Source organism: Hirundo rustica, chromosome Z, assembly GCF_015227805.2.
Source record: "Hirundo rustica isolate bHirRus1 chromosome Z, bHirRus1.pri.v3, whole genome shotgun sequence".
Lineage (NCBI taxonomy): Eukaryota > Metazoa > Chordata > Aves > Passeriformes > Hirundinidae > Hirundo > Hirundo rustica.
In genome coordinates, this window is record NC_053488.1 from 73,536,729 (window position 1) to 73,552,415 (window position 15,687).

Consider the following 15,687-nt stretch of genomic DNA (forward strand, 5'->3'; position numbering starts at 1 on the left):
TTAAAGCCTGAAAGCTTGTACTTAAAAATATGACTCCACCAGCTAAAACCTTTGTGAGGAAGCAATAAATAGGACAAGAGCTGAAATTAATCACTAAACAAAGACTGGAGCATAAGTAAATATGTCCCAGCATTGTAGTGTGAGTTGCTAGTTTTCATCTTAGGAGGAGACTGGTATTTCAGAGAGAAATCAGAGCTCTCTGGTGCAGTATGTGCAATTAGAGGTGGGTGTTGCTCCAAAGGGGCTACGGACAAGAATAGCTGTAGTGGAAAGGGAACCGAGCCAGTGTGGCAAGGGTCATGGACACTGCTGCAGAGGGCTGGATTGAGGATGCCTGCTGGGTACCCTTCTGATTCTCTAAGGAAGCCTGCTGGCATTACACATCCAGAGTAAGGAGATGGGCTGTGTGCATAACATTTCTACAGTTTTTATCAGTCATTCATTTTAGCTGAGGCGCAGGTGTCCCCTCCACCTTCTCTGGAATTCTTCCTCCCTCCACTCCCTCAGGTAATCAGCCCCTTGCAACCACCCCTGCCTGCCATGTCTGGGTTAGAAACAGACGGTACCTCACTTTCCAGTGTTTGTGTATAAATATAAGTACCTATGAAGAAGCGTGTAGGTATCAGGTATTTCTGTGTTAATACAAATGCGCATGTATGTGATATACGAATGACATATACAAGAATGGGTGGTTCCTAAATCCTTATCAGGTGGGTAAGCACGGTCTCTGCTCTGAGCTAATAGAAACAGGCTTTTGGAGTAAACATCTACAAAGAGGAAGAGGTGCACCAAGTGTTTCCCAGCTTCAGGAAGCCCCGAGCGGGCAGACAGGACCGTTCCCTGGTCGGTATACACGGCCCCGTCGGGAGGGCTCGGCAAGTCTGGAAGCAAGGCACGACCTTAGCTGCGGGATGCCTGCCGCAGCTCCGCGCCAGAGGGACCAGCGATGCGCGAGCCCGGCTCTCCCAGCTCCTCGGGGCTTCCCAGCTGCCGTGACGCATTTCTCTTTCCGACTGCCCGCTAGCCCCATACTGTCTGTGTAAAGTCTCCGTCAGGATAGCACCAGCATCGTTGTAAAAAAAAAAAAAAACAAAAACCAAACCAAAACAAAACAAAACAAAAAAAACCCAAAAAAACCCCAACAAAACCATAAAACCGCAAGGCGCGCTATTATGCAAACCGCTGTAGGAACCGGTGTCAGGGGCGGGTTTATTTTTGGGATCTGGGTGAGGTCTTGCAGCGAAGGTTCGCGGAAGAGCAGTCCGGTGGGGTGGAAATGACGGCGCTTTGACGGCACCCGCTCCTCCGCGTTCCCCGTGCAGGCCCGGGGGCCCCGGGCGGAGCCGACCCCTTCCCCGCCCCGTGGCGGGGCGGAGGGAGGCGCGGCCGCACCGGCCCCGCACCGCCCCCGCCGCGCCTCCGCGCTCCAAGTGCGTGCGCCAACTGAAAGTTAGAAAAAACCAGCAAAACACCCCAAACCCCGTCGCACCCGGCCAGAGAGGGACGGCGGCGGTGAGGCGGGAGCGAGTTTCTCGGGGTGAGTACGCCGGCGGGCGCCCGGCCGGAGGATGCCCGACCCACGGCGGGAGCAGGGCCAGGGCTGCGGGATGCGCAGAGCCTCGGGAAGAGAAGGGGCAGAGTTTCGGGGAGCCAGAATAACCCTGGCTGGGATGTTGAGCCCAGAGAATTGCGGCGACACTGAGCTGGAAGGAGAGGCGGCGGGAAGAGCTGGCAGGAAGTTTGGAAGGATTTGCATGGTGCTGCTGCTCCCGCAGGGCAGCCTGGGGTGGTAATTTATCCTTCCCTCGAGTCCTCGGGGCGTCCGCTCAGCCTGACAGAGGTGGGAAAGCGTTGCGAGGTCCTCCTTGCCAGTGGCGCTGGGATGGGACGGAGCCTTGCCTGGCCCAGTCCAAGTACGCACCGCTGGCCAGAAGTAGTATTGTATGTTGGGCAACGCAGATGCAAAAATGAAGCCGTGGCTCGGTGTAATACCCTGGGTCAATATAGGTGCAGCACACCCACGCTGTGGACAGTTCCCCCTCTAGAACCTAAAAACGTGACGATTACTACCACTCTTTTAGCAGGGCAGGGGTTAGGGTGGTATTCAGTGGATCTTCAGAATCTTACTTTTTGCCTTGCACTGGCCTGATAAGGTATTAAAAATACTGTCCAGCTCGAGGTGTGCCAACACAGCGGTGGGCAGAATTAAACCCCTTCCCCTCCTGCTGCCCCTTTTTGGCTGTATTGCGGGAGGCACAGAAGGTGCAGAAGCTTTTTAGAAAATCCTGCCCTGATCTGAGAAGTGCTTAACTGGCAGCCATGCACTTTCACACCCACACAGATCTTCAAAGGCAGCTGGTCTGTGCAGAGCAAAATTGCACAGCAGGGTTTCATGTCATCTTTTGCTAAAGAGGCCTTTCTGATGTTTGAGGGAAAGGGATGAACTCATGTGTCAGTGGAGCAGAAAAAGGATATTTTTTTTTCCTCTAGCTGTCAGCACCACCGTGATAGTGCTACAGCAGGCAGTAGGTTTGGGACCCATCACTTTTTGTCAGGGCTTTAGAACTTTGTGATTGTGATTAAGATGGGGGGAAAGCTGGCAGGAAAAAACCAACATAGATTTCATAGTCATATCTCGGAAAGAGAGGAGCTCTAAAATAAAAGTTTATTAAACATTTTGTGCATGTGTTTCTGCTTTCTGAGCTTTCAGAACACCCACATTTTCAAACTTCTCTGTTTGTGGAGTGCTACAGTACTATGTTTCTACCATCCTTTATTTTTATTTTTCAAGATGTGGCTGGAATGTTGCAACTTCTGTTGCTAAGAGTTGGGATTTTTGTACAGAAACATCCATCATGCAAGAAAACAGTAGGGTTCTCTGAAAGCTAAAAGAAAGCATTAGGGAAGAGAAAGTTATTTGAGGAGAGGCAGACCAACACAAGTGCAGATTACTCAGAAAGGACAACCTGTTAAATTTAACTGTATTTAGGTGTGGACAGAGTTTGTGTGTGTATTTTGTGGTTACTTTCTCTATGCATTGGACATGGAGCATAATGTATTTGCATTCTTTATGCTTGTGAGGAGAAGTGCCAGAAGACCGAGGCGTAGTAAGTCTACGGCCAGGCAGTTGTGTGCCTTTTCCAGGAGTCTTTTCAGAGATTTCCCAGGGAAGGAAAAACTTTCACTGCTTCTCTGTTTGTGAGTCTGCTGAAAAGCAGCACAGCTTGACATCTGAGACTCATGAAGGCAGCGGCCCACCTCACACTGTACTGTGCCAGTGCCATCAGCTTTCCCTTACACTGACTACAAGGATGAGGGGATGTCTAGGATGACCACAGGGAGAGTAGGTGCCTGGGGCTTTGTGAGCAAGAATGCTGTCTTGTGCAGGCTGCTTTTTGGATACCTGGCTGAAAATGTGGCTCTAGCACCTGCAGAAGGCTTATGGGTGGACATGAAGCTAACCACTGAGCTTTGAAGGAGCTGTCTGTGTTGATGCTCTATTCTTTTTACAGCAGTCATCATGAAGAGGAATAAGGATAAAGTGGGAAAGTGCAGCAGCAAAGAGTGAAGACTTTGGACGAGCTGACCTTCCTAATGCCTAAATGTAACTGTTCTGGTGGGCCTGGTAGTGCAGCATGATTAGGATTAGGAGGAAGATACTTTGGTCATCTTGCTTCTGCTTTGCAGCTGCCTTTTTCCTTGTGCTGACACTCCAGGTACAGGGGCAAGGGGGTGGGGTATGTATGAGATTGCTGTCAAAGCAGGACACAATTTTGTCAGATGATAGAGGCAACAGACATTTTCCAAAGTAGCCTGTGTAACCAGGAGTTACTCTGTTAGCGTGTTGGCCTTGTGGTGGTAGCTGACTCTGGAAGTGACATAACCCAGAGAATACATTTCTTGTATACATCCTTAGCTCCTGGAGGAATTTCTCAGGTACGCTGCAACATACCATACCATGCTTCGTTGCCTCTATCCAGCATTGACTCCTTTTTTCATGTGTTTGAACTCATTAGGCTGGAGTGCAAGGCTGGACCCATAGAGACATGAAAACTTCATGGGTTTTTTTAACTGCTAGTTTTTAGAAGAAACCTGGCTACTGAAGGGCTGTTTTCGCTCCTGTGCATTTTCCAGGGAGAAAGCAGAAGTTGTGTTGTTACGTCACATGTGATGTGGCTGTATCTCAGTACAGAAATGTATTTCCTGCCTTCTCCTTACAATTTCAAATTAAAGCTTTTGCTGTTCTGACATAAGATGACCTGATGTCTGCAGTCAGTGAAATGCATCCAATTTGATTGGCAGAAACTTAACTTACTGACTTAGTGCTTGATACTTAAAATTCTGGTTTGCAAGCAGATGTCCTGGCTAATGACAGTGACGCATTGTGATCTGTTTCTTTATTTCCCTGAAGGTTATCACTGAACTGGGCAGTTCAGAGAATAAGGTGTCAGTAATCTCCAGTTTACACAGCAGCCCATTAAAGCCTGAGGAGACACATGCTTTTCAGTTTAAGAAGCAGGAACTTCACAGCAGCTTCAAGACAGAGTCTGATGTAAATCACTATCCTGTCCTGCTCTGGTGGTCTCCGCTGACTGGAGAGACAGGGAGATTCAGTCAGTGTGGAGAGGATGTATGCTTCTTTACTATCAACAAGACCTACCAGCACAATCAGATGACAAGAGCATTTCTGTTCTATGGTAAGAATCTATTTGTTGTTAAAGAAGTAGCTTATCCTCCAGCTTAGTTCTTCCCCTACAGAGATTCAATATTCTAGGCGGCAATGACTTAGAACAGGAAATTTCTGCAGCTCATTGGGCTAAATTTGCCTGGTGCCATTTGCCTGGTGCTGAATACCATTGTGAGTGCTCTGTAGAAGTACTCTGAAAAGTGACCATGCACATCTGTGGTATGAACGATGCCTTGTCTCATGCTGCTTTCCAATCACAGGTACTCCCTGTTCATGGGAGAAGAGACAATTTCATGTCATTGCCAAGGCATTTAAAGACAGTCTGAGATCAAGCCAACTCTTTCCAGTCTTCTGGCTTGCCACCCCTAGCAGAGGTTCTGCATGGCCTTTGTTGCACTTGTGCAAGTCTTTTGTCTAAAAATAACGCATTCTCTGGTAAAACTTCAACTCCCCTGAAGTGTTTTCATGTGCCAAGAAATTGTTAGCAGACTCTAAATGGAAAGTAGTGAAAGACACCTATTGATTCCCTACAGGGGGGAGCGGCTAGTGCAACCTTCTGTGCTGCTCTGGCTCTGTCAGTGACTTCCTGTTACATACGCTGTAAAGTGAGTCTACAGAACATAAAAGATGCATAATTTAAAAGCAGACTTTACTTCATCAACTTTGTTCTTTTCCCCTACACAGTTGTTTTTGGAAGAAAACCTGAGTTTGAGGTGGAAAAGTAAAATCAAAAGCTTTTCTCTGACTGGTATGTTCAGATCCTTTGTCTGGAAATACAATAAAATAAGTCAGGATACTGAATTTCTTTCGCTCAATCTGAATACAGATGAGCTGGAAATACAGGAAAGGAGGACCTTAAGCTTGGTTGTTAGCAGTGAAACAAAAACTTCTCATCAGTAATCTTTTTAGATCTCCAAGTAGGTCAGCTTTGTCAGATAATATAGTGGTTAAGCATGAAAGCAAAGGAGGAACAGCAAAGGAATGAGAAGCTGACCCAATTAAAGACAAAGAGAGCTGGATTGCATCACAGGAAAGCTGTAAAGTCTGGTATTTTTGGTCTCTGGTAGTAATTTAACTTGTCTTTTTCAGCACTGGAAGGCTTGTTACTTTTCATTTTCAGCAGGCTTCTGGACATAGTTTACCCTTATATTTTTAAAAGACAATTTATACTGGCCATAAAATTCTCCCTACAACATTTTTTTTTTTTTTTCTTTTTCTAGTGATGCTGGCTATGAACTTTGTTAAGGCAAGTGTCAAAATATGTAAAATTGGTACTTATTTTTATCAATATACAGACAGAGAGAGAGAGAGACAGAGAGAGAGAAAGATATTTTCTCTCTTTCTTTCCCTCCCCCCCCCCCGATTCAGTGAGTTGTGAGTCTGCAAAAAAAGGTATATTTATTTGACTTTTACAGATTTTCCCTCTAGAGAGCCTGCTGAGTGAAAACTTGAATATCTGAATTTCCGTGCTAAGGCTGGATCAGAGCACAGTTATACCTTTCAAAGAAAATGCAATAATTTCCCCAGTACTTGGTCAGTAAACTAGTCAAGAGAGGAATGATCCAAAGATTAAGAAAAGTACTGAGGAAAAATACAGGGTGTAGATGTTTTCCAGCACAACTGCTTTCTTAGGAGCACCAGTTTTTCTATGTCTTGTCCCAACTTGCTGTCCTGGCCTGGGGAGCCCCTTAGTGTAGGTGATAACTTTGTCAAGTGTCGCCCCATCTTATGTTTCAAAATGAGATGTGGCATCCCCTTGCTAGACTTTGTTTCTGCTTTTGGGAGGGATTCCCAACTCAACCTTTTCAGCCATGTAATTCATAGTGTAGTATTTAGCATGATCTGCCAATGTGAGTGAGTCAGTGTGAGCTGGATATGTCAGAGCGTCAGAGGTGTTGTTCCTAAGAGAGGATGCCCAGCTGTTCTGTACTGGAGCACTGAGTCCTTGGAATATGACTTCTGAATGGAAGATGTCTTCTAAAATGCATAACTGTCTTGGTTTGAAAGACAGGTATCTGCTAAGGAGGGGCAGGGCCACTGTAGGAATGGGGAATTCCAATCCCCTCCCTTCAAGTTATTATAATTTAGAAAATTAAAGGGGCTTTTCAGTCAGAGCTATGGGGAAAGGAATAACAGTTCTTTACTAATAAGTATAATAAGGAAAACAAACAACAACAGCTACAGCATTAATAATAAACGGAACCAGGAACCTTGAGGGGCTTTGTCTCATAAAGCCTGGGGCAGTCTGATCCCATGGGACTCTGAGAGCACCAAGATGGAACGGTGGAAACTCCCGGGCTGGTGGCTGGAATGGCAGGGTGTCCCCGACAGGCAGGGGGGTGTCTCGGCAAAGTGAGCAGTGCTGAAGGAGCTGCGATAGCTGGGCAGGGCTGGCCCAGCTCCAGCAGGGCAGGCGAAGGGGCTCAGAATTCCTGGGCACTCCAGCAGATGATGGATGGTGGCAGAATTCCCAGGACTGGATTTTCTGTGGACAGTGGACTTCTCCCGCAGCAAGCAGCAGTCTGGCCGTCCTCTCCGATGCCCAGAGCAAGAAGAAACCCCCAGCTCCACCAGCCCTGTCCTTTTCCCTCCCCCAGCCATGTCTTTTGTGTGGGTCAAGTACCCTCTAAGCATCAGTATTTAGTCTCTTAGCAATTTATGGGGAAAAATCCTATAGGAAAAAAAAAAAAAAAAATAGAAACAAACCTAACCCCCAACAATAACGTCTCCTAGCAGCATATATTTTTCTCTTCTGCATATTTAAGAGTTCCAGATTAATAGTTAGGAAGTGAAATTGCTCATAATTCTAGTCTTTTGGTATTTTTTTTTATTCCACCATGCTTCCTTATTTCCTTCATCTCATGGGGTAGGGGGGATGCTGATGTTATCTTCCCTTTAATACTTTTTGTCTTCTTGCTGGACTGAGATTGATTAAGTGTTGTATTGAATTCAGTCGTTCTGATGCTCTCTGATCTGTATTGTGTCCAGTTTTGGTCCCCTTATTTCAAGAAAGACTTGGGGTGCTGGAGCGTGTCCGGAGAAGGGCATTAAAGCTGGGGAGGGGTCTGGAGAGGAAGTTCGTTGAGGAGCAGCTGAGGGAGCTGGGGTTGTTTAGTCCTGAGAAAAGGAGGCTCAGGTGTGATCTTGTCGCTCTCTACAACTCACTGACATGAGGCTGTAGCCAGATGAGGGATGGCATCTTCTCCCAGGCAGCCAGTGACAGGATGAGAGGACACAGCCTCGAGCTGGACCTGGGAAGGTTCAGGTTGGACATCAGGGGAAATTTTTTACTGGAAAGGGTTGTTAAACATTGGAATGGATTGCCCAGGGTGATAGTTCCTGGGAGTCATCATTCCTGGGGTTTTTCAAGAACCAACTGGTCATGGCATTAAATGTCATGGTCTAGTTGACAACATGGTGATTGGTCAGAGGTTGGATTTGATGATCTTGGAGGTATTTTCCAACCTAAATTATTCTGAGATCCTGTGATTTTATATTTTCTTTAAGTTTCTCTTTGCGTGACTTAATTGTCTCCTAGTTTGATAAGTTTTACATGTTGCCTTTTTGTCTTTTTCTCGTTCTTGCTTGTGTTTCCACTCCCTTTTCCCTGCAGTAGTACCTGAAAGAGGGGGAGCTACCTTGTAGGAGACCGAGCTGCAGTGCTGTGATTTTGATGCACAGCATTTCATTATTTTTGGTATGTGCTGTTACTTCTCTTCTTGGCATCGCTTAGAACAAAGTGTTTTTGAAGCCAGACAGACTTTATAAATTTCTCCATGAGACTATGATTAACTTTCCATTCTTGTCACCTTCTTCTATCACAAAATAACACATCAAAAACAAGACAACACATCAAAACCAGAAAAAGTAAATAGCATTTTTCATTGTATGGCATAGCCTTTCATCCTTTTAGTGCTGAGGACTTAGGACCTGAGTAGAAGACAGAAGGTCAGTGTTTAGTGGCCTTAAAAAACCTGACCTGATGCTCCTGAAGGATCTTGCTCCATAGGAGATTTTTATATTACTGATGGCTAACTTTTATCCCTACTGCAGTAATGAAGTCTCATATTAGTTTTATACGGTTGTCCTTGAAGTAATTTTGGCAAGCTCATACAGCTGCAAGGACCACTGGGCATTTTTAAAAAATCTTCTTTATTATCTAAGTTTTTAGATCAGTATTTTGTGTAAGACTTCTGCTAGCACCCCCTTCTTTTTGCTGTCAGGTTTGAGGTCAGGGGTAGAATGGAGAGTGAGAAGTTATAAGTGTGAATGAGATGGTGTTATGACCCACTTCTGAGGGATGGTAACTGAGGTTCCTGTTAATAGATCCCTTAGGTGAATTAAAATGAAACAACTTTGAATGACCAGTGTGTATATATGAGCCAGGTTTATTTCAAAACTATTTAATTGCAGGTGGAAAGGAGGTATATGGCTCTTCTGATTCTTTCCTATAAAAGTCTCATGAAGAAAATATGTAAGGAAAAGAAAGGGAAAAAGAGGAGGAGGGGATAACAGGAAGTAGATAGTGAAGAGGCAAATACCAGCTCTGATGGATCCAGTGATGATTCTTGATCATTGCAATTTGGATGTCCATGATAGGAGTGATGGTTGCAGTCTTCATTCGTTGAGGGTAGGGGCCTGCAAAACAAGGAGTGTGCTGGGTTGTATACATTTAAATTGGCATGGGAACACCTAGATCCCTTCCCAGGGTGGGAATTTTTTTGTCTGATGCAACAGTGCTAGGCATGTGCAGTCTTCTGATGGAGAGTTCCTGATAAAACTTGGGGTGCTTTGTGGTTGCTTGCAATCCATAGGCCCCTGTCGTGATATGGCCGCTGTTTGACCCTGCTTCTTGTGACTGTGCATCTCTGTCTTAATGGTGAAAGAGGGAAGTTGGTGTGGAGAAAGTATTACCCTGCCTCCACAGAATCTGCTGCTTACCAGCCATTCCCCTTAGCTGGGTTGAACACAACTTGTCTAAGACATCATATTCCCAATTGTCCTAGATGCCATTAGCCATGGAGTCGGCTACATGAGGGTTGGATTGCTACAGATAGTAGTTTATATGAAGATGAAAAATTGTGATGTTTTCTAAACCAGCTCTTCAGTGTTAGTTTCAATTTTTGATCCTCTCTTGCTTGACAATATTGGCTAAAAGTTTTGTATGTTCAGTGCCTTTACTTAGGTAGAAAACAGATACGGTTCTAAGACAATGAGGATGTACCTTGACAGAAATGGGGCAAGTTTGCATTTAATCTGCTGTAAGGCTGGTTGTAAGAACGTAGTGCAGTAGCAGTGAAGGGAGAGCAAGGGTTGCGTTGATGAGCTGGTACTTTCAAATTAGTTTTGCACAGACCAGCCTTGAGAAAAGTCATCAAGGTTTGTCCTAAGGTTTCAACCACAGTTTTCCCAATTTCTGCAGTTCCATGTTTTTAGAGTTTAGACATGATACTTCTTCTGCTATTGGCCTTACTTTGAGGAGCTGTCTTCTGCTAGAAGCTACTTTATGTATCTGGTAGGCAGATGTGATACATCACCTCTTAATTTTCTCCTTGAAGTTAATAGTTTGGCTTCCTAAGTCTCTACGGTACAATGTCTTTTCAAGATTTGAAGTAATTCTTTTTTTCTCCTTAATCCTGTCCAGGATTTCAGCATCCTTTTCATTGTTTTATTACTAGAACTGAATTGAGTTCTTCAGTAGCCATTTTCCTCGCATCACAGAGGAAATACCATCTGTTCCCCTATTTAGAGAACCAGGGGATTATTAAACATCTTACTCATTTCATTGCCTTAAAATATGAAATTCCTACTGATCCTTTGAAATGAGAGGCCTTTAATATGACATGAAAGGAAATGACTTCTAATACTAACTACTGATCCCACTTCCCCAGATTCTTATGCTGCAAAATTCAGTTTTACGTCTCATTGTGTTATGCCTTAATTGCATTCTTTGAAAAAACTGCCTTACAGTGTCAAGACTGTGATGGTTGTAGCGCTGATACTAAGTTAAGATTAGACTTCCATGTCATTGTAGTTAGTGTCATATGACAGATGAGAGCATGATGAACACTGTTTGCTTTTGTCTAGGTACTGACTTCAGTATAGACAGTTTACCTCTCCCTCGTAAAGAATATCACGACTGGGCCCTTTTTCATGAAGAGTCACCAAAAAACAACTACAAACTCTTCCACAAAGCAACCATCACCTTATTCAACCACACTGCAACATTTAGTCGCCACTCTCACTTGCCACTGACCACTCAGTACCTTGAAGGTGTAGAGGTCCTGAAGTCATTGAGGTTCATGATCCCACTGCAGATGAAAAACAGCCTGAGGAAAAGGCTTGCACCACTTGTGTACGTGCAGTCTGACTGTAACCCCCCTTCTGACCGGGACAGCTATGTGCGTGAGCTGATGTGCCACATTGAGGTAGACTCTTATGGGGAATGTTTGCATAATAGAGACCTTCCTCAACATCTCAAAAATCCAGCTGCCATGGATGATGGAAACTTTTTAAAAATACTGGCACAGTACAAGTTCATTCTTGCTTTTGAAAATGCTATTTGTGAAGATTACATCACTGAAAAACTCTGGCGACCACTGAAGTTGGGGGTGGTGCCAGTGTACTTTGGGTCTCCCAGCATTGTAGACTGGCTTCCTAGTAACAAGAGTGCAATCCTGGTATCCAGTTTTTCACACCCTCGAGATCTGGCCCGCTTTATCAAAACACTGGATACGAATGATGAAGAATATGAGTCCTACCTACAATGGAAACTGAAAGGGGATATTTCCAACCCAAGACTGCTTAGAGCAATGAAGGAACGCAAGTGGGGAGTGCAAGATATCACCCAGGACAATTACATTGACACCTTTGAGTGCATGGTTTGTAACAGAGTGTGGGAAAACATCAGACGGAAAGAAAAGGTATGTGAGAATTTGTGTTTGTGTCTCAGAGAGGTTTTAAAATGGCACTAGGGTCAGGTTTGTCCCAGGAAGTTTGGTTACCAGATTTCCAGCTGGCTGACAGCCACAGTATTCCAGTGCCAGTGAATTGTGCATCCTCATGTAGACAGGTGCTGGCAAAAGGTGCAGGTGCACAACCAGAACAGGTATTCCTCATAGTGCTGCAGTGCAGTGTGAGAGCACATGACATTGACCACTGACCTGGTGGTCATTTTCTGCCAAAGGCTTCAGTTGTTCAGGGAGAAGATTTTTTTCATATTGCAGAAAGTAGCCTAACATATTGACCTTCTTCAGATGACCTGGAACATTTGGAAAGAGGTCGCCCAGAAAGGCTGTGGGATCTCTGTCCTTGGAAGTGTTTAAAACTAAGCTCAATTTTGCCCGAGGCAATTTGATATGATTACGCTTGTTTGGAAGAGGGAACTGGAGATCCCTGTCTTCTGATGTGTCTTAAGCACTCTATGACTGTCAGGTTCTTTATATATATGGGTACATTCAAACCTGTAGTGACAGCATGCCATTGTCTGCGGCCACATTTAGTGACTGAACACTGAAACAATTTTTAAGCCAGGTTGTGTGAAGCCATGTTTTATCTGATCACCATCTGAGCAATACATTAAATGGTTAGCCGGTAGAAAGGAGATGGAGAAAACTTTTAAAGTTATTAAGATGAACTGAAGTGATTTACAAACTGGCAAGCATTACACTTAACCAGACTTTGCTGTTTGAGACTGGTGCAAATCTGGACATATGTCCTCTCTTTGAGTTAGAAATAAAGCCATGGAAAGGTAGAGAATAGATAAATACAGATATCCCGTCCCTGTGCTTTTGTGGCTCTCTAGTCAATAAAATTATGAAGACCAGTTTACTCTTCTGGCCAGATTCATGGCTTGTTTTTTTTTTCCCTTAAAAAAGAATCTCAGTAAGTGTGTGCATATTTAAGAGGAAAACAGAATATAATGATGAAAATATAACTCCTTGCCTTGTAATTTCATTTTGTGTGGGCGCTGCTCATTTGCAGACAAACCTTATCTGAGACTCAGCCTGACTCGTCAGCATGACAGATCTTGTCTCAGACACTTAGGGGAGGCCTTCTACAGGGACATGGGTGGAGCCTGCGGCGGGAAGGAAAGTGTAACTGATGTGATTTGACAGTTTGCTGATGGCATAGCACTTTTCTTCTCTGTTTGTCTGGGTCCCTGAATAACCCCTTTTATTTGTCTCCATTGCCAGGGATGGCTGCCCCAGAGGTGGGAGGCTCAGGTTAATCATCTGAGCTGCCCCAAACCGGAGGCATTCTGGTTCTCATCCTCAAACCCTGGCTGGATTTCTCTCCAAAAGATGTGGATACCAAGCTTTGAGCAATCCAAGAAAGAAGCCTGGGCACTGAGGCACCTAGTGGAAAGGAACAAGAATTTTACAGCTGAAGAATTTTGGATGCTTGTATTCAAAGAATAAACACAATGGACCTGTAAAACAGAGTGAGCTCCTCAGAGGAGTTCTGTGGAATTTTCTTTTGCAGGTGACTTTATAATTTAGGATTAGTAGCCATGGGAAGTAGACCTGTGGGACTGAATTTAGTATGTTCAGTGCTCAAGGGGCACTAAGAAATGCTAAACAGTAAAATCATTCTGCTAGGTAATATATGCACATATCTATGCATATGTTTATATTTAGAATGATTTTTATTAATTACCATTCCTTCAAATGTTTGAACGTTAAGACTCTGGCTGTCAGGGTTCTCAAAGCCCAGATTTAAGTGCACAGCTAGTTACCCTGAAGCAGATGGCTCTCCCTCCATCTTTAGATAACATACCTGCTTGGTCTCAAGACCCCTTTTTCCCCAGTCCAGGACCCTCCTTTGCTACATTGATAGCCGCGCAGTGCAGAGCAGCTGACACCATTGTGCAGGTACAGCTTCTGTGGTGCTTTGGAGGTAGACTGAAAACTTGGGACTGTGTTTATTATCAAATTTCCTGGCATCAGCAGATTTAAGCTGTTTATTATCAAATTTCCTGGCATCAGCAGATTTAAGCAGGGACTTGGCAGGCTTTGTGTCCTGACACTGAGTGCCATTGTAATGTACATTAGTGGTTGGCATGAGGAAGCACCATCTGTTGGTGTCCGAGGACAGATTGAATGAAAAACGTGCTGGCTCAGATTACCCACCATCTTTTGCTAAAAATAAGCAGAGCACATGAGTATCTCTACTCCCCAGAAACAGGGTTGGCTTTGGTCTGACTTATCTTCTTGCCTTTCTTATGATGTATTTGCATTCTGATGATAGTATTTGTATCATGTATAAACATGAAATTATGTGATTAAAAGAGTCCATTGATGCTTGGAGTAGGCCCAAGGAGAAGTAGGCAGCCTTTCCTGTTTCAACACACAAAACCTCAAATTACATAATCTGACAAAGAATAAAATTTGGTGATTTTAGTCATCACTTGCAAGAACACACCTTTGCCTGGTATTTAGACTGTTGCAGTTTTCTTCCTGAGTTCTTTCAACCTCAGTCTGTGGGTGAGTCAGCTTTCACAGGTTCTGCAAAGTGGTGGCAACTGTGTGGAGCCATTCAGATGAGTGGCACTCATTCATACACATGCCCACGTATGATGACACAGGCAAATGGAATTAGTAATCCGGGGTTCTTCGCACTGCTGGAAAGGCAGATTGTCACCTGTGATAATTTCCATGGAATTGTTCCTTGCACCAGGCTATTTTAAAATTTCTGTCAAACACCTGGCTCTTTTATGGAGGGGTAGCCAGATAGTGGCAATGGAGAAGGATGTGAATAGCATTTAGACCAGAAATTCAGCTGCAAAATTTACTTACCTTGGAAAACTTTCCTCACCAGAAATTTCCTCAACAAAGAGCTGGTGAATTTTTAAATTACTTTTAAATCTGTCAAAGGAAAGATGAGTTTTGAGGCCATGAACATTAGTATCAGTCATTGTTTCTATGAGAATATATTTAGTTTTGATGAAGCAAAGTATTCCCACTGAGATTTCTCACCACAAATGTTTTGCTAGTGGGACACACAGCATCTCTTGAGCATACCTTAAACACTTTGTCCAGTGGTCTGCAGTGCAGGGAAGTGACATTAGTGACTTACAGGCTTCCCTAGATCAGGATTGAAAGCTGGACATAACCCCCAAAACATTTTCAAAGGGAACTGCTGAATGCCCATCTGTTGCCACAAATCTCTGTTTCACCTCCCAGCACGATAAAGAAATATGAAGGACTAACTACTTTTTGTTGTTCTTGTTGGGTAGGTTTGTTTTTGTTGTTTTTGTGGGGGTTTTGTTTGTTTGTTTTTTGGTATGGTTTTTGTTTGGTTGGGTTTTGTTTTGTGATGTTCTGCTGTCCCCGTGGCCAAAAATCTCAAGCCATGTTGTTTAAAGAGTTCAGGAACTGCACAACTGGATGTTTTTTTCTTTGTTTCCATGGTGGAGTCTGTCAGATCCCAACCATCTTGAGCAGTCTGGTAGACAGATACTATCCAAAGATATAAGACATATTTATCTCAGTTTTTAGTGTTTTATTATCCTTCATTTTAATTTGATGGAATGTGAGGGAAAGAAGGATTTTGACCCACATTCTGATATTTCAAGTGATCAGCAGCCTGTGTTTCAGAAGAGATAACATGTCCATCCACTGCTATACACAGTAGAAAGATGAGTATTCAGAACAATTGCCTAGAGGTGTACTGTGGTTTAATTGTCAGTCCTCTCACAGTGCACTTTTTTTACAGGGTAAACTCTTGGGTCCCACAAGCTAGTTCAGAGAAACCTCCATTTGGCTTCCTAATTTTTTAATCACCTAGAATCTTTTTCCCTGTGCTGGGTGGAGGGTTTGTGAACATCACTGTGGGAGATTTATGGTAAGAATTTGTGCAGGCTAATCAAGTGTAAGAAAGACTGACCATGCTGAATTCTAGGCTGATCTCCTCTCCCTCTGCTGTTCTGAGAAGGAATAAGCAGAACTTTTTGTTCCCAGAGTTGGTAGCCTTCCTGCCATGTACAGGTTTGTGATTCT

The 15,687-nt window shown here is 44.0% G+C and overlaps 1 protein-coding gene across 2 annotated transcripts; it reads left to right on the top strand.

Moving 5' to 3' along the window:
• Positions 1–1,410: 1,410 nt before the first annotated feature.
• Positions 1,411–14,859, top strand: FUT10 (fucosyltransferase 10). Of its 2 annotated transcripts, none has more exons than XM_040091191.2 (5): positions 1,411–1,537; positions 3,513–3,716; positions 4,412–4,697; positions 10,775–11,610; positions 12,883–14,859. In XM_040091191.2, exons 2-5 carry the CDS (start codon positions 3,636–3,638, stop codon positions 13,105–13,107), a joined length of 1,428 nt encoding a protein of 475 aa, XP_039947125.1. In that variant the 5' UTR covers positions 1,411–1,537; positions 3,513–3,635; the 3' UTR covers positions 13,108–14,859. The 2 variants fall into 2 exon arrangements, with proteins under 2 accessions (XP_039947125.1, XP_039947126.1); XM_040091192.2 differs by having other exon boundaries at positions 1,467–1,537; positions 3,516–3,716.
• Positions 14,860–15,687: the final 828 nt, after the last annotated feature.

Bases quoted from the DNA above. Each gene is read 5' to 3' on its own strand.
- FUT10 (XM_040091191.2), top strand. From the start codon at position 3,636: ATGATTAGGATTAGGAGGAAGATACTTTGGTCATCTTGCTTCTGCTTT. The intron at 4,698-10,774 runs GTAAGAATCTAT...GCTTTTGTCTAG, and splicing joins AAGAGCATTTCTGTTCTATG to GTACTGACTTCAGTATAGAC. The intron at 11,611-12,882 runs GTATGTGAGAAT...CTCCATTGCCAG, and splicing joins ACATCAGACGGAAAGAAAAG to GGATGGCTGCCCCAGAGGTG.